The following is a 27,098-nucleotide window of genomic DNA, read 5'->3' as shown; positions in this document are numbered from 1 at the left end:
CTCGATTATTGTCTTGGATCTTACCGGGTGATATTCAATTTTCTTGTCCGAACTGATAAGTGTTTAATAAACGGCCCTTTAGTTGAATAAAAGTCGAGAGAAAAAAGTTTTTTTCAGTTTCTTTATTTATGCCATATCAATAAAAGAACAGGGGCTTTATTGTATTTCTCCAAACAACAAGGACGAAAAGGTAATATCAAAGAAAATCGACTTCCATCAAATTGTGGACAAAAGACGTATACTCGACCAAGCTCTCTTTTATTCTTTCATCGGCGGCGGCGACGGCGACGGCGGCAGCGGACCGGTGAAGCTTAATAACTAAATTTTCACCTATTCACCGGTTAGTATTCCTAGTACCGATTCTAATCGCCGCCTTCATGACCTTTTTCCGTTTCTTCGACCTTTCTTCAACTTACTGAGCTCTCTGTTTATTGTTGAATCCATTCTACTTGACAAGTTATTTATTTAATAGGTTGTTTTCTTCTCGGTATATGCTATAAAAATTTAGTGTGATCAAGTTTAGAAAGTTCAGGGAGCAGTTGTCGATATGTTACACTGTAAAAAGAGTGAACTTGTAGTATCATAAGCTGAGAATTAGGCGCTTATTTTGATCTTACAGTTTGTGTATATATATGTATTATTCATGTAGATTTGAACTTTGATTTCCATTTAAGCATCTGGAAGGAATTGACCCAATGTTATTAATTTTGATAGGGCATCAGCTTTTTTGGAGAAACCCTAGATAAACCCTAGTTGGGTATTCTGACAAATTTCAAAAGTGTGATTGATCATAAAGGAGGGATCATGAGTACTTCTGCAAACGATGGTGAAGATCATGGTGATGTTTTTCTTGATGAGGACGACATCGTGGAAGAAATAAATGTAGACGAAGAAGGTAGTCTTAGTTTTGCTCCTGGATTTAAATGCTTTATGTTCTATGTTGACATATTATGAAACTTGGTTCCCTTGTTTCAGATCTCCCTGATGCAGAAGATGATGCAGATTCTGATGCTGAAGTGTTTGGTACGTCAAGGCTCTATAAGCTTTCAAATTCTTGTTTTTCCACACATTTTGCAGCAGTGTGACAATCACTAACTTTTATTTTATTATCTGCTGCATCCATTCGTCAAAGAATCTCGAAACAGGTTATACAGTACCATATATAATATGCTTTGATTATAAAAAATGGTATACCATATGTGAAAGTAGCATAGACTATTTGAGTATACCTATGTTTGAGCGGCAGTGGTCGGTTATGAGTATATATGTGATTACAAATTTCTTCTTATTTTCTCCTTATCTATTTTAATTTCTTCCTTTGTCTATTTCAGATGAAGCAGATGATTCCCTTCACATATTCACTGGTCATACCGGTAAGTTTCCTATGGTCTTTATCTTCTTCTTTTAGGGTTGTCAAGGTTCCTCACTATGGTTTTGGTTTATTTCGGGGGGTAGTTGTGTTATTAATCTTTTTGTACCTTTTTGAATACTTGAAATACTTTTTGGAGAGGTAGGGATTGCTTCTTGACCCGTAAAACCTGAAATTGAAGGCCAATCCACCTTTTTTCTCCATCTGGTCAGCAGTTGCCACTGTCTCCTATGACATTGCCTGTCTCTGTTGATGCCTTGATGGTCCTCTTTTCAGACTCTGTTATTCTGTGGACCCTTGTGATGTTGTGAAGGCTTGAAAAATATTTCGGATCTCTTTGTTTGAATATATACGGGTAATACGACTCTTATCGTATTCTTAATCTTATTGAATAAAAGGCTTTGTTTGAATTAAATGATGTTTTTGGCTTTTCTTTCCTCCGATTTAGTGCTTATATCGTTCTAGTTCCTCACAGCCCAATAAATGCTTGTTCACCAAGTGATCTCTTATTATAAATGCTGTACAAAATTATTTAGCCGCACCTCACAATTACAAATTAACCTACTCTTCCCTCCATCATATGCTCCATTGATGTCACTACCCGCTAAAGCCTCTCTTTTCTTCATCTCTGTCGTATGATGATGTTCGTCTGATATGATACATCAGAGTATGTTTACAAGTTCTTTCAGTTGTTGCTTCTGTAAACTTTAGATTCCAAAGGCCAATGGAATAAGGAAGTGATACGGGCTCGACTCAGATATCTCCTCGGAGTTAGGATTTGGGAATCATGTTTAGGTTTATGTTTAGGCTCAACAAGGATGTTAGGGATTTAAGTGAGTGTTTGTAACACCCATTGAGTATGAATTGAGGCCTCTTTTAAGTGTTTGGTAGTGGGCTACTAAGATCTACCCATCATGGATCTAGTTGATTTGCAAGTTATTCGACTGATTTTTGCTTTTTGCGTAAAGTGCTACTAATGGTTACAAAACGGTGACTTCTCAAGATAGAGCTAGTTGTGCTCATGCATGTTTTGGGGATACTGATTTCAGGATTTTGTTCGGTTTTTGATTAGGATATTAGAAACTTATGTGAGGGGGTTTATGATATCCCCCATTGTCTCAGGCTCTTTAGTTTATTTCTAATTTCTTCCGAACTTCCATTTTTTACAAATTTTATGTTTCTTTCAAGTCTCAAGATCTCCCAGAACTTTCTCGCAAGCCTTGGTCTTCATGGAAACTGTCTCTTTACTCTTTGGGGTGAGAAATGGTCTGCATAAATACTTCCCAGTTCCCCCATACCCTACTTCCGAGTAAGATATATTGGGTTCATTTGGTTTGCAAGGATGGTGCATTGCCTATTTCTTGTTCTGCAGCCAAAACCAACACCCCTGCTTTACGTTCTCTCACAGCCACCCTGTCGAAGTTTCAAGAATCTAATCTATTCCCTCATTTTTATCATGATATCCCTCCTACATCAATTGTAAGTTGAAGAGTGAGCCCACCCATGGTAAACATGTATTATTGACTTTCCACAAAGGTTTTGGTTAATTTAAAAGTTATTGAGTCATCATGTTATTCTGGGTTTTTTGGGCGTTGTAAATGATACTGTTGTGGTCATCATGTCATCATGTTATTCTGGATTACCTTTTGATTTACCAGAAGCAGAAGAAGAATTAGTAGCAGGTTGGGGTTGGACTCGTGTAATTTCAGGGAAATATGATTCTTGTTTGGGTTTATTTTTGGGTTTATGTTGATTCCTGACGAGGACTTAATGAATTTTAGTGGGGAGTCTGTGACATCCTCCCACATTGGTTGTAAGTATGAAGTGTGATATCCAGGTTAATAAAAAAAAAAAAATATGAAGTGTGAGCTTCTATAAGTTGATAGTAAACTATTAATACCTTCCTATAATGGTTTTTAGATCAATATCGAACAAGTTTATTCATTCAGTATTTCAGAAATCCTTCTTCACTATTCATGAGTACATTCAGCACTCAGAAATACTGGAAAACAACAGACAGGACCTTCATCTCCTTGATGCTTGTGCTAGTCTCATGCTGATGCATGCATTTCTTCCTCCATGGATCTAGTTATCCTAATTTTATTTCTGTCACTTGGTTGATATGCATAATTATACAGAGAGGTTCGCTTAGCTGACTTCATCTTTCCATTTCTTGGTCATAGGTGAATTATACACAGTTGCATGCAGCCCAACCGATGCTCAATTGGTGGCCACAGGGGCAGGGGATGACAAAGGATTTCTATGGAAGATTGGTCAAGGAGATTGGGCTTTTGAATTACAAGGTATGCATGTACTTAAAGTGGTTGCCAAGTGTTCATCATTGTTCAAACACATCAGGTTAACCATGTTTATTGTTTGTTATGTTCCTCTCTAGTCGCTAGATTTTCATTTTACTTCTTTCAAGTATATTCCTAATTTAGAGATCTTTATGTCTTTTTCTATATAGGTCATAAGGATTCTGTATCTACCGTGGCCTTCAGCTCTGATGGACAGTTGGTTGCATCTGGAAGCTTGGATGGGGTCATTCAAGTATGGGACATATCTTCAGGAAACCTGAAATGCACACTTGATGGACCTGGAGCTGGCATTGAGGTAAATATCTTTTAGTAATCATCTTTCTCCTTTCTCCCATCTTGTTAAAATATATCGTGAAGTATTTTCTTATATGGGTCTGTAACCTTGACTATTCAGTGGATTAGGTGGCATCCACGAGGACACCTGGTTCTAGCTGGTTCGGAGGATTCCACTGTTTGGATGTGGAATGCTGACAAGAATGCCTATCTTAATACATTCTCCGGTCATGCTAGTACTGTCACTTGTGGGGATTTTACTCCTGATGGTACCGTCTTGTTCTTTCTAGACTTTTGTTTCTATGGGTTTTCGTTATTCTTTTTCTATTCAGTTATTCTTAATTCCTTTTTCATATTTAGGCAAAACAATTTGTACCGGTTCTGATGATGCAAGTTTGAGGATATGGAATCCAAGAACTGGGGAGAACATTCACGTCGTGAAAGGTATGTATTTGCTTTTGCTTTATATCACAAGCTTATGAAATACATCGCCTGAGTGATGGAGATAAGAGTGAGATTCAGGATCAACTTTTACCATTTTTTGTGTTCCTCTTATTCTTGGTAGCTTTCATTTTTAAACCATTGAAGTGTAGAATTACATCCTCACTTGTTTAATTGTCATTATTGAACCAATTGCAAAATATAACCAACCATTTGCATACGTTTAAAAAAAATAAAGTAAATCTTAACAATAATAGCTCTGGAAAACAAATAACGTAAACATTTTGTTTGTAATAATTTGTGTATGAAGAATAATAACAAGTGAGGATTATAATTTAAATATTTGCTAAATGATTCTTGCGTTCAGGCCATTATTATCACACCGAAGGGCTGACATGCTTGACGATAACCTCCGACTCAACTCTTGTTCTTACCGGCTCAAAAGATGGCTCTGTCCACATTGTGAATATTGCAACTGGGAAGGTTCAAATACTTTCATCCATGATTTTAAGTGGCTTTTCCATACTTCTTGCAGTCAGCTTTTTTCACATTTTATATCTGTTACAGGTTGTCAGTTCTCTACCTTCACATACAGATTCAATTGAATGTATCGGTCTCTCAGCTAGGTATTGTTTCTTAGAGCCCTGTTCAAATGAGAACCGTAAATATATATATGGGAACCAATTATTCATGATGAATGTCATGATAGATATCCATTATGAATATTATTCATAATGAAATACATGATATCATGAATAATTAAAATGTATGATATTCATGTTGAATAATATTCATGAATATATAGGGTTATTCATCATGAATACATTAAATAGGTAGTCCCCCTTCTCCCTTCCACCTTGCAAGAAAATTATATGGGAGAGGGAATAAAGACTAGCCTTTTCACTAATTGTAGCAATTTAGATGCCTGAATGGCTTTGATTTGTGTTGTAGCTCTCCTTGGGCAGCAACAGGAAGCATGGATCAGAAACTAATTATTTGGGATCTCCAACACTCTTTGGCCCGTTGCACATGTGAACACGAGGTGCGCTTGTTGCTACATTTGATCGTATTTCATGGTTCCTTACAACATATGCCATCTTTTCCTTCTGATATATAATTTTGCCGTCCCATTAAGCATACATTTTCATTCTATTGTGGTTATCTACATGGTGCAACAAAACTACAAAAACGAGTTCAAGTGTTTTTATGTAAAATAACGTTAGATTATGTATGTCTTAACATTTCAAATTTGTGTTATATTTTCATCAGGAAGGTGTGACGTGCCTGTCATGGCTAGGTGCGTCTCGGTTCGTGGCTACAGGGTGTGTCGATGGCAAAGTGAGGATATGGGATAGCCTTTCTGGAGACTGTATCAAGACTTTCAGGGGACACACGGATGCGATCCAGTCTCTAGGCGTATCGGCTGATGGGAGCCATCTAGTTTCCGTCTCCATTGATGGAACTGCTCGAGTCTTTGAGATCGATGAATTTCGCTAATCACGCCCCGTTCAGAAGAAAAAGATCTACAAAATGTGAAGTGCAGTTTGTCACCCATCTTTGTAAGACTAAAAACACGAATGAAATAGCTGAATCATACAACCCATAATATCATCAGACAACATAAGAAAACCATCCATCCATCCATTTTCATTCTTCAACATTCGTGAGCTGATTTATAATCTTGTTACTGTTGTTTGGCAGTTGGAAAATATTTGTTGTCTTCATGCTTATTACCGACTGTGTAAAGGGTAAAATCGTCATTTCACATTACTAGTTGTGTACCCGCGCAATGCAGCGGGAGCCATGAATTTTAACGATTTTGAAGTTCCACTGGTTTATAATATAAGATTTAACGATGATATCGGTTACACTTGGTTTTTACATATTAATACAATTTGAATAAATTAGAGTTATGGTTCCAATTATAGACTATCGATGAAAAAAATTGTATGACAGTTTAAAATCCAATATATTTAAAATTCAACATATTTAAAAGGCTCCACAAATGTATTCGATTTACACAAAAAACAAAGAACCTAGAAACTTGAGTTCTAAGATAAGCACTCAAAACCAAATGTATTTGATTTACAGATCATAAGCCATGAAAAAACAAAAAAAGATGGGTTTTAGAATGAACTTCCAACTGCTTACCCTCTTTCTTGTCCAGAAACTCAGATTAAGGTTGAATTAATACATATATATATATACATGTATATATATATATATATATATATATATTAAAAAAAAAACTCAAGAACATATTAATTCAAAACATATTATACAATACAATTTGAACTGTCTAACCCCAAAATATATAGTATATATAAATAAATAAATATAAAAATATAAATCGTAAATATTAATAATATTTTTTCACAATTTTTATAATATATAATAATATAATTAAGTCAAAAACTATTTAATATTRGACTCATTTCGAAGGTATTAACGAGACGATTATAATGGTGTAACTTGTTAAAATAAAAATGTATTTTTTAAACATGTTTTAATTGATATACGATTATRTATGTTAATTTGATAAATGTTTAAAATGAAACATCTAAAAGTAAATTAATTAATTAATTATAGGGGTATAAAGTGTAAATTTAAAATTATAATTTAAAAAAAGTCGGTTGTAGTGTATGTGAGGGAGTGAGTGTATGTGAAAAGAGAAGGGGGTGAAAAAGTGAGTATAAAGGGTATTTTGGTCATTTAGAATTTTAAGACTTTCGTTAAATTTGCTTAATAAGATAGTATAGATTCGTTTCTTGTATTTTTTTTCTTACATGCTTTCATTATAATTGCACTAAGGGGGTGTTTGGGATTGCTTATTTGAAACAACTTAATGTTTTTCTACAAAAAACACTTATTAACTTATTATAAGTCAGAAGGGTTTAACTTCTTCAAAAACTCCTTGTTACCGGTTTGACACCGGTATAAGTTGTTTATGTACACACTTCAAAGTTATCGTAATGTAATAGTTATATACAACGAACTCAGAAACATAACACAGAACATAGTCGATAAACTCGATCTCCTGCATATATATATATATGTATATATATATATACACGAACGACATTACAGATCATATTTACATTTTACTTGAGGAACACCATAGCAGTTGTTGCTGTGCTTTCAACATATAAGCAGATTAAAGGAGTAGGAGACGGGATCGACATTCGCAAAGTTGCGAGGAAATATCTCTACTTTCTGCTAATGAATGCTAGATAAAGCTCGGAAAAGAGCGTGAATTCATTCACGGAAGTAAAGTTGTAGAGTGATCATGCGGACGAGCTGACCAAAGTGAACTCAGTACACGAAGACGTTGGAAGTATTCACCAAGCGCTAGCAACACTCTTGCTGCTTGACGTGTTGTTAAGAGCCGATACATTTGCTGCAGAGTCTGTTGTCGAAGGTGATCTGCCTGCAAAATGTTTGGATTTCGGTTTTAGATGATAAGAAAGATGGTCAAACGTTGAGCTTTTCAAAAGCGAAATTGACTTCGATTTCTTTGGTTTTTCGTCTTCAAATTTTTGTAGATCTAATGATTCTTGTATATCCAAAAAAGATTGTCAAAAATTTCTACAAAAATCGAAGTAATTCTTGAAAATTTCGAGTTCCAAAAGACGGTCGTTTGACTCAAAAGTCAAAAAACGGACTTCTTCTCCGTTACCTGGTTCAAGAAAATCTCGAGCGCTTCAAGCCTTTCCATTGCACAAGTCATCTGCGAGTTGTAACTTCCGGCTCCAGTTATATCGATCGTAATGCTCTGAGCCAGCGTTTGTTGAAGCTTGTCCATGCCTTGACTCAGTGCCTCCTCAGCTTGCTCGCACGACTGCCTTAGACTCGTCACATTCACGAGCTGCGCATCCGTTAGCAACTCGATCTGTGGCGTTAGTATCTGCCCGGAAACAACCATAACCGATCAGTATTCACAACCCACAACAACAAAATCGGCTTCATAGGACACCAAAAATGTCTAAATGCCGTAATAAACTGTTTTATATGATCAGATTTATAGGACTGAATTAAACAACTGTGTCATATATAAAGGTGTAACAACATGATGCTATAATGTATTTGGGCGTTCTAACAAGTTTTTTAGGATATTTAAAAAATAAAATATATTATTTGTTTTTTATAGGACATTTTTGACAACTGTACTGTGAATGCATCTTTTTATAAGATACTTGTTTTTATATAAATAATATCATATAATAAGACTAAATAAAAGCTTTATTCAAAATTGTCTCGAAAAACTTGTTGGCACGCCTAAAAGTGTCCTATCAACTTATTGTAACACAGACACACAATTGTTTGGTTATATAAAATACATAATATGATGTCCTATAAAACCAGTTTTATTGTCTCGAATCGAACAAAACCACTTACACTCGTATCGGAAACCAGTCAGCTAAAGATCTACGAATTTACATGGTACGAGGAGTTCTTACGTATAAGAGCTCAGATGGCCGGAATCCGCCAATCCACTGGAAGAACCGCTCTACCGGAGTTCTCCACAACCCGTTCATCAAATAAAACACGTCGGCCTTGGCGGCATCGGCCTTCATTCGGAAAAGCTCGTAGTAGTGGTTCAAGCCACTATCAACGAATATACGAAGCTCTATGTCACTCATATGAGTCAGCAGCACTTTCCGAAGCTCGTCGTCCTTTTTCTGTTGCTCCGCAACCCACAAATCATACTCCATCTCAAATGCAGCAATCCCTGCACGTGAAAACCCCGAAACTTTAAATCGCGTCGTTCGGTTGTTCCAGAAAACGAACATACAAGAAGGAAAGATGGCGTACCCGAGTTAGTGACGTTACCAGATAACAGACCGTTGCCCGTGTTCAAAAGACCCCCGTATACGCCCTGTTATCAATAAATGAGCGAACGAATCAGATTCAGTTGGAAGTTGGGACATTCGAGACGCTATAAATACTACAACAAAATCGGCTTTATAGGACGTCAAATATCTCTAAATGATTGTAGTACATCACTTATGATAAAAAAATGTCATAAAATTTGTTAAGACGTCCAAAAACGTCCTATCAACTTATTGTAACACTTTTAGAATACACTATTGTTTGAAAATATAAACTTAAGTTCTATAAAACATTCTATTTGGCATTTAGACATATATGATGTCATATAAAGCCGATTTTGTTTTAATAAGAAACATATTTAGGAAAGACTGTAAGTGGACCTGCCGTCGAGCCCGCTCGAGTTCTTGTTCTAATTGCGCCAATTTCAGACGACCCGATTCCAGTTGCTGAACGTATGCCTAAACAGCGAAAAAACAAGATGAGATCCAGGCTCGTGTTCGTAATCATGAGTTCTTTTCTCGTACCTTTTTCCTTAAACGACTTTTACGAGCAGCTTCACGGTTTTGTGCTAGTCGCCTTTGCAACTGCAACCAGAAAAACAAAAGTATAAGCTAATATGCATTCAAACATAAAATTCATTTGTGAATATATATATATATATATATATATATATATATATGATTGTATAGTATCACCTTATCCGAAATGTTTTTTGTTGCTCGATTGTCCAGTGACGGTCCTAACGATTCTTGAGAATTGTATTCGGTCTAAAGAATCCGAAGAAAGATTGATCAGACAAGATCAATAACATGAAAACACGATCTATATCATATAATTAAGCTAATAATCACTAAGAACAGTCTGTATGCATATAGAAGAACAAACATATTCACATATGAATAAAAATCTGATCATCATGAAGAACACAATCAATATACAATATACATACAGATTACAGATGCTTAGACATCCAAAGAACTATAATCAAAGAAAAACATGATCTATATGCATACAAATAGATACATACACCACACACACACACACACACACATATATATATATATATGTATATACATGAAACTGTAATAATCATGAAGAACTGAATCTATGATACATGCATACATAGAGATATAATAAGATGAAAGAATGAGTGGAAGGACCTGTGAAATGACCATATTGGGGCTTGTATTAGGGCTAAGACTAGCTCCAAAAGCCTCTTCCCACATACTAATCTGTTGGAGTGGATCGTAAATTCCCATCCTTCTGGAGGTTGCAAATTGAGTTGAAGTCGATGTCATGGCTCTCTACTTGCTTAATTAACAAAAAATTAACACTAATCAGATGCATAATCTGGAGTTTCAAACCTTCAATTCCTCTAAAACAGCTCAGACCCATCAAGAAGAACACACACAGACACAGATTCAGATGGCAAAATCATTGACTTAATGAAGAAAACAGATGATGAATTGGGGGAAACCTGTGCATGAAAGGGGAGATAGCAGGGGAAATCTTGAGAAAACCAAACAGATTGAATATTGTTGGGGTTTTTATAAACAAGAAATTAAACCCATCAAATCATTTACTACTAATTTGAGATGATATAGGAACCACCCATCATCCATGGCTTAAAAGCAAAAACACCCAGTTGTGTAAAGAAGGAAAAAACCTAAATAAATTGACAGATTAAGCAGTATTATAATCAAATTATAACAGTGATCTTAATTAACAAAAAGAAAGGAAGATGCTTTTCCAGATTCAAGCTTAATGGATTCAGACAAAGGTACATGTTTTGATGCAGGATGTACAGGTGGTGGTGATTTAGATAATGGTGTTGTTAACGTGGGAAAGGCAAAGAGATGATCTGATTAAAGGTAAGGTGTGGCTTTTGAATGACATGGGGGGGTTTTATTATATAATTTCAAAATGCGTACCAACTCATTATTGCCACCAATTCAACCCTTCTTCACTATCTACCTTCTTCAAACCCTAATATATCACTCAGATTTAGGGGAAAACTCTTATATATATATATATATATATATATATATATATATATATATATATATATATATATATATATACTTGGAATCATGTGAGAACAATGATTTTTCGTGAGACCCGTAACACTAATTCTCAATCATTGCATTAGATCTACAATCTAAACATTCATAATTACAAAATTGCCACGAGACTTTTCAATAATTACAAAATTGCCACTATGCAACTTTAGATCATTAGCTTATAAAGTTGATCAATGAACATAAATTGGTCTTACGAGACTCATTATATATATATATATATAGGGGAAAGATCAAATGTTAACCAACAATTTTGTGTTAACTTTGAAAACCATGACAACCAATCAAATTTCATTCTTCTTGTAGGTTTATGTCATGTTCACATTTTAATTACAAGGGTATTTCAGTAAATTGATTTGATATGTAACTCCCAAACAATTAATGGGGAGTTACATATCATCAAATCCTAAAAAATATGCATTTATAATATTAATATTTTTATTTTTTTTAATCTTGATCTTCCATGTTTATTGTTTTATCAGTTTTTAATTCGCATAGAAAACACGGTAGTAAATTTTTTTGGTATCAATCAAGCTAATATGGATAAACGCAATGGAATATAAATCGACAACAGTGAGAAGATTAAAATGGTTTATGATGACAATCGGAGTTCGAGGTCGGAAATTGAAGAAATTAACCAAAGCGAATGTCTTGGTAATAGATTTTTATTTTTTTTAGATTCGTTTTAATCGAAATTATGTTCATTACGATGTGTTGTGCTTTTTATAATTCATATTGTATTGATAACTTTTTTTTAATTACTAAAATACGTACCTAAATCACATGTTCAAATGGAAGTACATACACGACCCATTTTCATATTGTCATATTACCGACTTTTATGAATCATGAACCATTGTGTTCATGTTACGTCTATCATATGAACACAAGTGTTATTTTTTAAGCTTGATACCAAATCTTTATATTTGTGTAAGTGTTTGCACCCAGTGTTCATAGCGTTGGGGTTATGTGTTCATATATTTTATACGATATGAACAAGGGGTGAACAACCATATAAGATCAGAAACATATATGAACAAGGGGTGAACCTTAAACGGTGTGGATGCAATGCATGTATAAAACTTCAATTGACAAAGGATCGCTCCTGAATGTGTTTATAATAAAGGAACTATTGTTCACAAGTTGTTCATATCGTGTTCATACATGTTTTTTTATTTATTTCCTTTCGTATAACAGTTTTTCTTATTATGTTCATAAATGTTATGCAGTCCAAGTTCATATATATATGTCAAATTTTTGTTCATATTTGACACAATGGTTCATATATATATATAGTTGTGTTCATATGGTTCTTACATTAACAAAAATAAATTAACAAAAAAATAATAGAATTTTTTATATTGTAACTCCCAATTAATTAATGATATGGGAGTTACATAATTTTTTTTACCTAAATATCCTTTTCAACTTTGTTCACTTATTTTTATGAAATTTTAAATTAAAAAAAATAAGTTTTACCATGATTAATCACAACCGTTTATTGAAAGATTGAATGGCCAAGATCGGTTAACAAAGTTAACACAAAAACTTTGGTTAACATTTGAACCTGACCCTATGTATATATATATATATATATATATATATATATATATATAATTTTATGTGTATAGTATGCAAATGAATGGTTACTAAAGTGTTACTTAATTTTTCATTTTTTAGGAGTTTTTCCTTAATCTTTCTCTCTCTCTCTCTCTCTCTCTCTCAAGAGCATAACTGGATATATTCACTACTAATAAGGGGTTGTTTGATAACAGCTTAATGAGTAAAAAACGAACCAAACAACCTCGAAAACTATGTTTATGTGTAGGTCTCATAAAAGAATGAAACCAAAATGTTGAAGAATTAATGGAAGAAATATTCGACCCTGAGAATTAGTGACAAAATCGAACATACCAACAGTGATACGGAACCTCATGAGAGGCTTGAGTCGTGCATTGTATTACAAGTTAGACATCTGTCACTCAAAACGCTCTTAGATGACTTCTCTTAAAAAATTTGTCTCTTTTCGAAAACTTTTTGTCTTGCTTGAAATGGTAAAAGTCCAACATTAAAAAACATTCACATTTTAGTACAAATTTTGGAAAGTAGTGTTTGTAAGATGCTCTTAAGTGGCTAAGGGACATGTTTCCTTTTATAGTAGTACTATGTTCTTCTATGATCCTATTTGACTTGACTTTTGTAAAGTCAATGATTGGTTCTTGCTTCCTCCAAAGTTTCTCATTTGTTGGAAAAAGAAAAACTAATTAGTGGTGATTTTGAGCTCTTTTACAACTAAAGGGTATTTTTGTAATTAATGAAAAGTTTTGGGGTGTAGAATGTAATTTACATTTAGAGTAGAAATAAAAGCTAAGTATATTTGTAATACCATCAAACCCTATTTTACGTTTACTGAGTTCGATCGTTTTGATCTGATTTATTTTGAATTGGAAAAGTTAGATCTTTAAAACATGAAATGGGTTTGTTAGATACATTTTATCAGGATAATATTATAACTTTGTTTTAAAAACAGGATCAGAGAGAGTAGTGTCTGCCAGATTACAAAATCTCAAAGACATCTCTATTTGGAATAATTCACGTGTTTTTTTGTCAAAAAAAAAACGAAATTCGTATTGGTACGTGCATATAAGTTAACGAAATCCGATCACACGTAGTTCATTCTATAAGTGCAAGAGGTATACAGATATAACATGTAAAAAGTTACATAAAAGGGTGATAAAAAGTACAGATAAATGCTTCATCTTTTATACTCTTTCGAATTGGCCTCTTTATATTCCAACAGACCAAAGCTACATGGTTGATAGTTTTCAACTATAACCGTTCACGTGTCACACACAGATTCGCTATATTATACGACAAAAACTGAAAAACTTTTGCATGGTTTACGTGTAAATCATTTTAAACAAAAATAGATTCTATATTACCCTATACATCTATTGGTCTTAGTCGTATTTTTTATCTGAATAATGAAAATTAAATATACAAATAATGTTTTAAAACATGTATTTTAAACATAAAAAATGTATAAAGAGTGGGGTCTCCAATTCCATCGTCACTTTAGATGTACTCCAATTATCATAGCTTTTGGAAGGAATAATGTGCATGATAGTCTCCATGACCAAATAAATGTCACAAGATTGAATTCTTTTTTATTTTCTCTTTATTTATATATATATATATATATATATATATATATATATAGATAGATATAGATATAGATAGATAGGAACCCATTCAAGGGATAACTGATTAGTTTGTGGTAACTGTGAGATCCAATCTTAACCACAAATCAACGGATAAATTAGAAAATTAATAATTATGGTAGTTTGAGTTAAAATTATAATTAGAAGACATTTTAGGTATTTTTAAAAAACTCATATCTCATCTCTCATCTCTGCGACCTCCAATCTCCGGCCTCCGGTGAACATTAATCCGGCAAGCACCAAGTAATCACAAAGATACACAATGTGATTCTCATTGTGATATATTGTGATATCATTATGATACCAACTATGATACCAATTCAAACCTTAAAAACAAAGATACACAATGTGATACCCATTGTGATATACTGTGATACCGATTTCACCGGAGGCTGGAAATTGGAGGTCGGAGTGATGAGAGAGGAGAGAGGAGTTTTTTAAAAATACCTAATATGCCCTCTAATTATAATTTTAACTCAAACTTTCATAATTATTAATTTTCTAATTCATCCGTTGATTTGTGGTTGAGATTGGACCTCATAGTTAGCACAAAGCCACAAACTAATCAGTTCTCATTTGATTAGGCCCTATATATATAATACGTTTCAAATGCAACCCATTACATTTGTACAACTAATATAACCCAATCAGTTGAAATATTTATGGAAATGTTGAGAGTTCATTTATTATATTTGAATATTTATGAAAGATTACTATGGTTCATTAATTATGATCAATACTTTATATTAGGAAACAATCAAAACTTTTTATAAAATCACATATTAATCAAATTAAATGGACGACTGAGATTGAGTTATATTGATTGTACAAATATACAGGGTTTATATATATATATATATATAAATTTGTATTTTTATATATTATACATGTTAGGTATATTTTTTATATTTACTATTTATTATTTTCATTTACTTTTAGACCTATGTGACATCGTTTGTCGTATTTAAAAATAATAAATAAAATATTTTTATGTTGATTGTCTTTTTAATTGTCTCTACATATTTATAAAAATTGAAATATTTTTTTATAAAAATATATAACTGTATGTGACCTTTTCAGTTACATATATTTTAATATTAAAAAAAGACACGACATGTATTGAATGTACAGAATATACATAAGTACGTAAAAAATAAACCTATCTTCTTTCTATCGATCTTTTCAAAATGTTGAAATTCAATTGTCGTATTAAATATTTACTTCATAAATCAAATATCAGCATAATTTCTGTTGATTCATATTTATTTTGACTGCTGTCTCATATTTTATAGCATTTGTTTTGGTTTTTATATAATGAAGTATTAACCATTTAACCACAAGGGTGGTACCTGATTGGTTTGAGTTTGGCTCCAAAGGTCAAAAGTACCAGAAGGTCTCAGGTTCAAATCCAAAGAGGAATAAAAATCCTTTTATGTCCACGGAGGTTCAAATGCGGTGACTCCGGACTATCTGCAAAGCAGGTAGTTGTCCTGGGATTAGTCGGCTCACATAGCGGGTTATATCCAGGTTAATAAAAAAAAGTATGAACCATTTTAATTTATTAGAAAATTAATTAAAAAAGAAATTAGAATATAATGTTGGAATTAAAATAATGGTTAATAATATGATGTGTAAATCACAACACATATATAAAAGAAAAGGTGGTAGTGTCAGAGATGCATATAACACATTACACATAAGTGGCCAATTAGATCTATTTGGAGATATATAATAAATATTTGAATTTAAACATTAAATAATGTAAGAGGTTGTTTGTTTACCTCTTAATAGTTTCAGTAAAAGGTAACCTCTGAATCGTTAAGAGGTGAATCTTGTTTGGCAAAAAACAAAAGTATGTTTCTTAATGGTTCTAAAACTCTCTTAATGATTTTGTATCATGGATCTCCCTTAACCATTAAGAGCCCTAATTTCATTGTACACAATTACTAAATAATTATATTTTATTTTACACAAGATCATGAAAGTCTCTTAATCATTCTGACCACTTAATCATTCTGCACCCAACCATTCAGCAATTGTCAAACAGCCCCTAAGTTGTAGTTACTTCTCACATTTTATTAAAAGCTACAGGTTTTTATGTGAACGACCGTTTAATTTCTGGTTGAAAGATACGACTCTTTTGGGTTCAAATGACGTTACAAGATGATGAAATGACTATTATACCCCTTAGAATAAACGATATATTTATATTTTGTGTATATATATTTGTTTATTTATGTTCTAGTCCAATACGATTTTGTTGAGTTTGGATTAATGCAATTTTCTTAATTTTATGTCTTCTATATCTTTGGAAACTATATAAAAACCATCTAAACGTTATATGTTGTAAAAACCAATTTGTAAGTGTTGTCTTATTGACATTTGAAAAATACAGTATTTATACAATGTTGTTTCATAAATAAAACATCAAAAAATGTTTTACGTCTAAACAAGGGCAAATTGCATGAAAAAGTAACGTACTTTAACTTGATTCCTATTTTGGGTAACGTACTTTCGAAACTTCCATTTTTGTACCTAAGATGTAAAATTTTAAACATTTAAGTACTCGGATAACTGGTTAAAGCATTAACCGGTTATCATGCTGATGTGGCGAGTGATGTGATATCCAACTCAGTATTATTTGTTGGCATGTTTAGTGACATGAATTTTTTTTAGTTTAAAATTAGTTTTCAACCGGATACTTAAATGTTTAAAACTGTATATCTTAGATACCAAAATGAAAGTTTTGGAAATACGTTACCCAAAATAGAAATCAAGTTAAACTACATTACTTTTTCATGCAATTTGCCCTCTAAAAAAACACAAAAATACGTTTATACATGAAACATACATTTATACTCACAAACAAGAACAAAACATATGAAACAATATGAATCATAGTTTAAAGTTTAACCTCATTGAATGGTTTTGGTTGATTTTCACCAGAGTTGTTATATCTATAAAACGATATATGAAATTGGTTTTCACAATTTCTATATGATTTGCAGTCTTATATCTTATCTATACAGATACATTGTAGACCCAAAAATAAAAATGGGTCATGATTGAAGGATATTAGATAGGTAATCACTGACTGAATAAATACCAGTAAAAGATAATCGAAGGTAAAATGAAAATTTTTACCAAAAAAAGAAGGTAAAGGCTAAGGGGTCGATTGCTAAATGGTTACACAATAAACACTTATCAGGTCATTTACTTTACCAAAAGAACATGTCAAGAGCCGAGAATCTTACCCAGTAAAAGCAATGATAAGAACCGAGAGTCTTGCCCATTAAGTGAGGGTGACAACTCCTATCCGTAAGTGCTTACCAGGTAAACTGTTGCATACAAATTTCGTTTTGATTGATTAAAATCTTATCCAGTAAAATAAGTTTAAGTATTAACTATTACTGATAAATAAGCATTTGGATAAACGGAAATCAAAGAGAATCAGATGGAAGGAATATAGAGTGTGTTGATGTGAAATGACCTGACATTCCATAACAATTGAATGGTCACCCTTTGCTTCTTTACCAGATTCTGAATACTGTTTATACATCATTTTCTTTATGATTATTTTCATGGAATTAATCAAAATAGTCGATCTTCTCAACCAAGTTTAATTTTTAGTCATTTTTGGAACCGAATTTCTATTTTAATCGACGTTTACGTAAATGTCTTACACATTTGCATAAAGCCTATTTTCAGATTTAAAAAAGAACAAAAAACCTTAACGCGAAAAAGGATCCTTAATTAATAATATTATAAAAACATATATAATTATAAAACTGAGTAAAAAGCAAATCTCAAACCCTAAACAAGTTGCTTCCCTGTTTTGACAACTAAGATAACAGCAAAAGTAAAATCAAAGTGTGATTAACAAATTCATAATGACTCATTAAAGAAAAAGTGATTCTTGATCCAAGAAGTTGGAAAGATTCACACCTTAAACCTAACTAACAAACAAACAAACCCACTTTCTCATAACATAACTTTGACTTCTAACCTCAATTTCTTGATGATCAAATTCATATACACGAATCAATTGTTTCACATGTGAAACTACACACAGTTATCGATCAAAGATGAACTATAATGTCCCATATCTTCACAATTTATCCTAAAGATAAGCATTAGATAACACGGGACAACATGAAATTGTGATCCCTAAGATGCATATAATAATAAGAGCAAAACTGCATCATCATGAAATCAACTCCATGTTCGTTCTTATTTTGGGAAACCAACTTTCAAAACTTCCCGCTTATGAATCTGGTCATTAAGACCCTTATAAAATGATGAAAAGAAATATGGAAAATGAAAACTGTTGGTGATGTTGGTGGAATGGTGGTGTTTAAAGTAAATCTTGAAAGTGACACTTTCCCACCAACATAAGACCAGGGATTATGTGCACACATCACTAAGATTGTATTCTAAACATTTTCTATGATTCAATGCAACAATCACTAGATTGTGCCCATCTTTTAAAATTTAAAGTTGGTATCCGATAACAGCATATTGTGTTTAAAATGGACTTTAAAAAGTATTACCCATCACCCCTGTAGTTTTTAAGACATTTACACATTAAGCCCACTAAAACTAATTGTCTTTCTCCTATAAATTCTTCTCTTTTCACCAATCTCAGTCTCCAGTCTCTTTGCATACCATCTTCAATCTCTTTCTCCACCAAAGAGCCATGTACAACTTTCACTACATAATGTACAAATCCCAAAGCATGGGTGCTCCAGGTTTGACTATCCTAATTTCTAAGCCATGGGAAAAGGATTTACCTTCAATTCTGATCCATGAAACCAGTAAACACAAGGGTAATGTGTGATTTCCACAACAAACTGCTTAAATCACCACAACGTAATTGCAATTCTAGCTACGAGAAACGGATTTAAACCCCATAATTACATCACTCCATCTTCTACAATACAGGTAACTACGGTGAACAGCCATTCTACCATATCCGCACACAGTTTTTAGTCAAGAAACCATGGAGCTGTCGTGCAAAAGGCTTTCATACTCTTTGCTTAGATCTAACCATGATATCTAATACACGAAATGCAAGGCTGTGGCCATGGAGGCTCAATATACCCTGCCAAATACTTATAGAAAAGCAACACAAACAAGTTTCCAGCTGTCCTAGATGATGACTATTGACACGTGAAATTGATGCATTTGGGATAGAAATTGTCAAGTTTCTGACCAGAGCTCCCATGCTTAAAATGTTACAGGCTGCAGTGATCACAAAAAGAACAAAGGGTTTAGGGATTCGGCATACTAGCTACTAAGGTGAATAGCTCTAGACCATGTTTGTGTTCAATTAAAGTCACCCTACAAGTCCAATGAAATGCTCAATGTTTGGCTACCATCAACCTTGATTAAGCAAACACCTTAAGGGCTATTGTGTATAGAGGGTAAAGTGAACATCAGATAAAACCATAGAAAAGAAGGCGACAGATCTTTTGTAACTTGAATTGCCAACGAACATAAAGCGAACCAACGAAAAAGCAAAGATATTGTAAACGGTTCAAGAAAACATACAATCATACATGAACAAGTAACTGTTTTAGTCACATTAACCACCAAGTGTTGCATTACCTGAAGTTGGAAAGCAAGTCATCTGATAGTCTGCAGATGACCAGTTGCATTGGGGTAAGCTTCATACAGATGAGGTACAAAATCACAATACGGCAGCACAAAATCATCCAGAAACTTCACCTCAGAAAGCGCAACAACTGAACAAAGCGAAAAGTTGTACTTCAACAGCTTCTTCTCTTTCAAAATCTCCAAAACACTATTCCTGGGCATAACCCTCTTCTCCAAGCTGTAAACTAACATTTTCGGGTGGGTGGCCAAATATGCAGCCGTATAACCGAGTTCATTCATAAAAAAGTTCAAAGTAGTTTGAAGTTTAGCCTCAGATCTTCTCAAGCAAACAGGTAAAGCTCTAGCCATTGTAATTATTTCCGAATCAGACCACCCAAAGCTTCTATAGACTTCAAACTTCGTCTCCAGCTTCGAATTAGTCATTGAAGCAACTGTTTCAAAACCATCAACAAATCTTGGAGATTCACGAGGAATACCCAGTACAGGTTCAACTTTTTTTATGGTTGTTTCCAACCACTCAGGAGATTGCAAAAGACAACCAGGGTTCTTCATCAATAAATTTTCGATTTTACCGTTTGAAAATCCATATTTCTTCAATACTAGCAAGTTAGCTGACAATTTTTGAGCAAAATTCGTGGATAACAACCACCATGATTTATGAATAACCTTAATCACTTTATCATCACTATCCAATAATTCCCTCAGATAATTAACATTGGAAGTTAATCTATTGTTTGAGAAACCCAGAGTTGGTTTAAATAGCTTCTCTAAACCCGACCCGGATAAACCAAGTTCTTGGAAAACCCTAAATTTGGGTTCTAGGATTTTATCAACGCTGGTAGTTAAGATTTTAGGGGAAAAACATACGATGTTTCTTATCTGAGTTTTTCCTAGACCGCATTGTTTGAAGAAATCAACGACTGAATCAGGTTTTTGGGTGGATTTAATATGACTTACTTTTGTTGCTGTGGATAATGCTTGATCTTGGGAAAACCCTAGAGAATTGACGAGGTAGTCCACCATGAAATGGTGCTTGGTAATTGGATGCTTTTGTGTTGATTTTGTTGAATAATGTGCATGAATGAACAATTGCAGAGCGGATATTGAGGACGATAACTCATGGTTGTTGCTTGATTTGATCCGCAGTATCAACATAACTTCAAGAATTTAACCTAAAACGACGCCACACATGATTTAAATTTTGCTTCGTTTAAAGTTACATTTTTGGTCCATGTGGTTTATTGGTGTCCTTAAAGTTCAAAGACATGTACTCTTGGCCCGTTGGTTTACCGATCGCTTAATCGAATAAGTGAACGCCAAGTTACATTATCTTATCGGTTGAATATAGTAAAGATAAAAAATATTACTCGATAAGAACGAGAAAATGACCAAGAGTCTTATCCGGTAAGTGAAGGTGACGACTTTTACCATAGTAAACGCTTACCAGGTAAATAGTTCCATACGATACCGTTTTAGTGGACTAAAATCTTAGCCGATAAGTAAATAGTAGTGTTAAATTTTACCGATAAACACTTACTGAGTAATTATTTGGTAAACGGCCTCTTATTTCTATAACATTTTTAAAGTTTCTAAAGTCATGTCTGGATTAACTTTGGTAAATTGTGACCATAAAAATCAGTCATGAATAGCCATAATTGTTGTGTATATTTGGAATCAAACCCTGGACATACATCTCTCAGGACCTCAATCACTATGTTATAATCCTTGTAGTTATCTATAATCTATACTATATTATAAAGCATTTGACAAAAAACTCTTAAAAACCATTTTTTATGTATGAAGTATTGTTTATTGATGTATATTACTTAAAATTCAAGATTACAATTAAATTGTGCGTAAGCACAACTTATTAAAGCTTCATGTTTAAATTCGTGTAACTAACTACAGATAAACATAATCAAATAAAAAATAAATATCTCGTTTTATATTTAAAAAAATCTAAAATATAATTAGGATAATCATTAAGTTCTAACAAACTACTTAATTATTATTTTTATATAAAATTATATTATTAAACCAAAAGTTTAAAAAAAAAAAGTTAAAAAATACACAAAAAATGAGAAATTTTAAATAGAGTTAGTTTGGTACTAATATCAATAATTTTTTTTATTTTTTTTTATAATATATCTTCATATTTACGTTTTATTAAAAAAATAAAAATATTATCGATTTCTCAAAACCACATAAAACTTTATTATAACATCAACTAAGACAAAAAATTAAAACATTAAAATGGAGATGTATCTCGCTGCATTGTGCGAGTACCCTTCTAGTATATTAGAAAGCATTTGATAAAAACTCTTAAAAACCATTCTTTATGCATGAAGTGATGTTTGTTAATGCATATTACTTAAAATTTAAAATTACAAGTAAATTGTGCTTAGGTACAACTTATTAAAGCTCCATTTTTAAATTCATATAACTAACTACATATAAAAATAATCAAATACATGATAAACATCTCATTTTAAATATAAAAAATCTAAAATATAACTAGGATAATTATTGAGTAATAACAGAATCATTATCTTTATAAAAATTATATTGTAAAACCAAAAATAAATTACTTCGCTATTAGACCTAAATTAAATTATAATAACAAATTGAATTAAAGAAATTGTATAAAAAACGAGAACTTTTAAATAGTTAATTTGATATTAATATCGATATATTTTTTTCAAAATTTTATGATATCTTCAAATTTATTTTTATTTAAAAGTAAAAACATTATCTTTAACAAAACCACATAAACCGTATTATATATCAACATAGATAAAAAACAAAACAAAACATTAAAATGAATATGCATCTCGCTGCATTGTGCGAATACTCTTCTAGTTTTTTATAATGTTCATAGTTCCTAGACTTAATTAAATTAAAACATCTCGATAATTAAAACAAATATCATATTAAGATTATATCAAATGAGAGTAAATTAACAATTCTTTAGTTTGTATCTCATCCTTGTGAATTTTGTTCCAATTATTTCAGAGGAGTTAGATGCGGTGGTTGTAGAGGTGGTGGTAACGATAATGGACTGTGATGGCTGGTGTTGTTGCAGTTATGATGGAGGTTATAGTTGTGGAGAATGCGGGTAAGCAGTTGAAATTTCATTCTAAAACCCATCTTTTTTGGTCTTTTTCATGGCTTATGATATGTCAAATTTGTAGTTTTCTTTATTGGTTTTGAGTGTTTATCTTAAAACTCAAGTTTCTTGGTTCTTTGCTCTTGGTGTAAATCGAACACATTTGTGGAGTTGTTTAAATATGTTGGATTTTAAACTTTGGTGTAAATCGAACACATTTGTGGAGTTGTTTAAATATGTTGGATTTTAAATATATAGGGTTTTAAACTGTTATACAATCTTTTTCATCGATAGTCTGTAATTGAAATCATAACTCTTATTTATTCAAATTGTATTAATATGTAAAGACCAACTATAACTTATATCATCGTTAAATCTTATCTTATAAAACCAATGAAACTTCAAAATCGTTAAAATTAATGGCTCTCGCCGCATTGCGCGGGTACACAACTAGTTTCTTTATTAATTCAACACGTTTATGAAATAATAATTTTCCATTAGACAATTGTTGTAGATAAAAAGTTAAAATGATCATTTTATGTCGTTCAAAACACTTGGATGTTATTTGGTTTGTAGAATTCAAAGAAATTGAAATGATTATTTATTTTGACCGGATTTCAATTATTTTATTTGATTCAAATATTAAAATGGATGTAATTCTTTGGTTTACTTTGAGTTCTATAAATTAATGAATTCATCTTTGCTTGAAAGAATGATGAATTCCTACCAACCAAATATGTGATCAAATTTTATTCCAATTCCTTTAAAGTCATATTAATTTGATGAATTCCAATTTCATAAAAATTCATTCTGCAAACCAAAACTCTCTTACTGAACGATCATTTTTCATTTAAGATTTCATTTAATTAAGAGGATGAATATTATATATAATTCATTTTTTTTATTTCTTTTGTAGAAGAGATTGGGCGTTAATTTTGCAAATTATTATTTTAAATAAAAAATATAAATGTATTTTTTATTATTATTTTAATTATATAGTTGATTTTTTTAACCCTTAAAATTGATAAATCATAGAAATTGAAGGTTGTTTTCTTTAAAGATCTTGATACTTTTTCTCTATTTAAAAAGAAGTATAAAAAAATATTTTTAATTTTATTTGTTTATATTTAGACAGGAAAACATTTAATTTCAAAAATTGTAATAAATTTTCAGATATTTGAGAAATACAAACAAAACTGTAAGAAAATATCCAAAACTCCATTTATGGAGTTCAGAAACTCGAATTCAGCTATCTTGGGGTTCCTATAGAAAGTTTGGGGGAGAATCCCAGTTTTGGATTTTCATCACGAAAATGTTCTCAACAATAACACTGGTTTCTCCAAAGCTCTGTTTCCCTCAATCACCATCGACGTTCCTTGTCGATATTCATCTTCCCACGTCTTTAAACCACAGCCATAAACCCTTGAAGAAACCCAGAAGCAGCTGTAGCAGTACCCATAAAGATCAAAGTTTTCAGTGTTTTTCAGCGATGTATAATGATTACCAGACGAACCCAGATGATAAACTTCCCTCTTGTTCTGATAATACTGGTAATAGTTATTTTGTTAACTGCAAGAACCTTGGCAATTTGCTTCGATGTTGTAATTCGATTAAAGAAGTTAAAAGGTTACACGCTGTAGTTGCCAAGTGCCGGGGTGATTCAAGGATGTTTCTTGATAATAATTTGTTAAGTGGGTATATTGGAGTTGGGTGTCTGATGGATGCTCAAAAGGTGTTTGAAGAAATGCGTGACAGAAACGTTGTTTCTTGGACTGCTATGCTTGGTGGGTATTTAAAATACGGGTTTGAGGATGAGGCCTTGAGGTTGTATATGGAATTTGTTGAGAGTGGGATACGAGCAAATTCTAAGACTTTGGTGTGTGTTTTAAATCTATGCAGTCGGAGAGTCGAATTTGAACTTGGTAGACAACTTCATGCTTGCGTGATTAAAGGGAATTCCAGTAATTTGATTGTAGAAAGCGCCTTGGTTTATTTTTATGCACAATGTGGTCACCTGGACAAAGCATTTCGCGTGTTTGACAGGATGCGGGTTCGTGATGTTGTTTGTTGGACTACGATCATAACCGCTTGTTCCCAGCACGGGCAAAGCAATGAGGCATTCGTGTTGTTTTCAAGAATGTTGTTGGATGGATTTGCACCTAACGAGTTTACAGTTTGCAGTGTCTTGAAGGCTTGTGGCGAAGAAAAAGCGTTGAAATTTGGCAGACAATTACACGGAACCATTGTTAAAAAGCTCTTTAGAAACGATGTTTTTCTAGGGACTTCTTTGGTGGATATGTATGCAAAATGTGGAAAGATCGAAGATTCTCGGATCGTGTTTGATGGAATGAGAAGAAGGAATATGGTTACATGGACTTCGATCATAGCAGGGTATGCACGCAATGGTCATGGAGAAGAAGCCATCAATCTCTTTCGAGTAATGAAAAGGCGCAAGATTTACATTAACAAGTTAACGATGGTGAGCATAATCCGGGCTTGTGGGATTATTCGAGCTTTAGAAACGGGTAAGGAATTACACGCACAAATTCTCAAAAATCACATTGAAAACAATATCTATTTAGGAAGCACACTTGTATGGTTATATTGTAAATGTGGAGATTACTCATCTGCAAATAATGTTCTCCAAAGAATGACTTCTAGAGATGTTGTTTCTTGGACTGCTATGATTTCTGGCTGCAATCGTCTTGGCCATGAATCCGAAGCTCTTGAATTCTTGAAAGAAATGGTGGGCGAAGGAATCGTTCCAAACCCTTTCACCTTTTCTTCGGCTTTGAAAGCTTGTGCTAAACTAGAAAACATCTGGAATGGCAAATTGATTCATTCATCCATCAGCAAATCGCCGGCATTGGCAAACGTGTTTGTGGGTAGTGCTTTGATTAACATGTATTCGAAATGCGGGTATGTAGCGGAGGCCGTGGATGTGTTTGATAACATGCCGGAAAAGAACTTGGTTTCGTGGAAGGCGATGATTGTCGGGTATGCAAAGAATGGGCTTTGTAGAGAGGCTATGAAGCTTATGTATCGGATGGAAGCTGAAGGTATTGACGTCGATGATTATATACTTGCAACTGTTCTTACTGCGTGTGGCGATCTTGAATGGAAAGCGGATGAAATCCGTGCGAGTAACGTTCGCGATCGCATTGATCGATGATCTTAAAGAAACCATCATTCTGTATGAGATTTGAGCTTGTTCAAGAGGGCCAATTTGGTGAGTTCTTGCAGAAAGTGTTAGTGTAGCATATATGTGTTACATTTGAATGCTAATTCATTAGGATAAAATTTGTACATAGGGTGAAATTAATCCCCACCCTTTTCATATAATTGATTATATTTTCTCCGAAAATGGATTTATCTGAAGTTGTTTGTCGATCTTTTATTTCGTTTTTATTATTTGAATTTGATCGCACACTGACGTGTAATTTCAATTGGTTTTGAACATGCCGTAATGAATAACGTTTAAGATCTGGTTTTAACAGGTTTTAAGTATGAATCTTAAAATATTATGGATTCATTTGCGATCACAATCTCTACATAAATCCCTAAAGTTTTTTAGACCATGTAAAATGAATATCCCGAATCTATAATATAAATAAAGAGACAAAACCACAAGGGTGGTGTCTTATTGGTCTGAGCTTGACTCAAAAGGTCAAAAGTACCTGGAGGTCTCGGATCCAAATCCAAGTAGAAATAAAAACCCCCTTGTGGCCACAGATGTTCAAATGCAGTGACTCTGGGCTATCTGCAAAGCAGGTGGTCGTCTTGGAATTAGTCGGCTCGCATAACAGGTTGGATATCCAGGTTAATAAAAAAAATAAAGAGACAAAT

General features: G+C 32.9%; 4 protein-coding genes across 5 annotated transcripts; 2 read left to right on the top strand and 2 right to left on the bottom strand.

The window, feature by feature from the left end:
- The first annotated feature begins 269 nt into the window (after window positions 1–269).
- On the top strand, window positions 270–6,131 carry LOC112508470 (angio-associated migratory cell protein). The gene is made up of 12 exons (XM_025113086.1): window positions 270–340; window positions 715–895; window positions 976–1,023; window positions 1,332–1,373; window positions 3,553–3,672; window positions 3,837–3,982; window positions 4,082–4,229; window positions 4,321–4,404; window positions 4,769–4,884; window positions 4,969–5,027; window positions 5,353–5,443; window positions 5,671–6,131. The coding sequence occupies exons 2-12, from the start codon at window positions 805–807 to the stop codon at window positions 5,896–5,898; spliced, it is 1,173 nt and encodes a 390-aa protein (XP_024968854.1). The 5' UTR covers window positions 270–340; window positions 715–804; the 3' UTR covers window positions 5,899–6,131.
- A 1,209-nt stretch (window positions 6,132–7,340) lies between these two features.
- LOC112508918 (transcription factor TGA4-like) lies at window positions 7,341–10,796 on the bottom strand. 2 transcript variants are annotated; one of them, XM_025113769.1, is made up of 9 exons: window positions 10,709–10,796; window positions 10,392–10,542; window positions 9,927–9,998; window positions 9,756–9,815; window positions 9,612–9,689; window positions 9,214–9,277; window positions 8,859–9,130; window positions 8,078–8,305; window positions 7,341–7,828 (listed from the first exon to the last, which is right to left on the bottom strand). In XM_025113769.1, the coding sequence occupies exons 2-9, from the start codon at window positions 10,527–10,529 to the stop codon at window positions 7,661–7,663; spliced, it is 1,080 nt and encodes a 359-aa protein (XP_024969537.1). In that variant the 5' UTR covers window positions 10,530–10,542; window positions 10,709–10,796; the 3' UTR covers window positions 7,341–7,660. The 2 variants fall into 2 exon arrangements, with proteins under 2 accessions (XP_024969537.1, XP_024969539.1); XM_025113771.1 differs by having other exon boundaries at window positions 9,232–9,277.
- Window positions 10,797–17,579: 6,783 nt separating this feature from the next.
- LOC112509546 (transcription termination factor MTERF2, chloroplastic-like) lies at window positions 17,580–21,327 on the bottom strand. Its single transcript, XM_025114550.1, has 2 exons — window positions 20,138–21,327; window positions 17,580–17,868 (listed from the first exon to the last, which is right to left on the bottom strand). Exon 1 carries the CDS (start codon window positions 21,299–21,301, stop codon window positions 20,156–20,158), a length of 1,146 nt encoding a protein of 381 aa, XP_024970318.1. The 5' UTR covers window positions 21,302–21,327; the 3' UTR covers window positions 17,580–17,868; window positions 20,138–20,155.
- Window positions 21,328–24,539: 3,212 nt separating this feature from the next.
- Window positions 24,540–26,603, top strand: LOC112509766 (pentatricopeptide repeat-containing protein At4g18520, chloroplastic). The gene has a single exon (XM_025114895.1). The coding sequence runs from the start codon at window positions 24,565–24,567 to the stop codon at window positions 26,422–26,424; it is 1,860 nt and encodes a 619-aa protein (XP_024970663.1). The 5' UTR covers window positions 24,540–24,564; the 3' UTR covers window positions 26,425–26,603.
- Window positions 26,604–27,098: the final 495 nt, after the last annotated feature.

This window comes from Cynara cardunculus (assembly GCF_001531365.2).
Source record: "Cynara cardunculus var. scolymus isolate 2C chromosome LG 3, CcrdV1, whole genome shotgun sequence".
Lineage (NCBI taxonomy): Eukaryota > Viridiplantae > Streptophyta > Magnoliopsida > Asterales > Asteraceae > Cynara > Cynara cardunculus.
Note: the sequence above shows the minus strand (reverse complement) of the source record. Positions and strands in the feature narration are given on the sequence as shown.

Excerpts from the sequence above, each read along its gene's own strand:
- LOC112509546 (XM_025114550.1), bottom strand. The coding sequence starts at position 21,301 with ATGTTGATACTGCGGATCAAATCAAGCAACAACCATGAGTTATCGTCC.
- LOC112508470 (XM_025113086.1), top strand. The coding sequence starts at position 805 with ATGAGTACTTCTGCAAACGATGGTGAAGATCATGGTGATGTTTTTCTT. Across the intron at positions 4,405-4,768 it reads GAACATTCACGTCGTGAAAG|GCCATTATTATCACACCGAA; the intron begins GTATGTATTTGC and ends TCTTGCGTTCAG. Across the intron at positions 5,028-5,352 it reads TGTATCGGTCTCTCAGCTAG|CTCTCCTTGGGCAGCAACAG; the intron begins GTATTGTTTCTT and ends TTTGTGTTGTAG.
- LOC112508918 (XM_025113769.1), bottom strand. The coding sequence starts at position 10,529 with ATGACATCGACTTCAACTCAATTTGCAACCTCCAGAAGGATGGGAATT. Across the intron at positions 9,999-10,391 it reads CCAATATGGTCATTTCACAG|ACCGAATACAATTCTCAAGA; the intron begins GTCCTTCCACTC and ends CGGATTCTTTAG. Across the intron at positions 9,131-9,213 it reads TGGTAACGTCACTAACTCGG|GGATTGCTGCATTTGAGATG; the intron begins GTACGCCATCTT and ends TTTCACGTGCAG.
- LOC112509766 (XM_025114895.1), top strand. The coding sequence starts at position 24,565 with ATGTTCTCAACAATAACACTGGTTTCTCCAAAGCTCTGTTTCCCTCAA.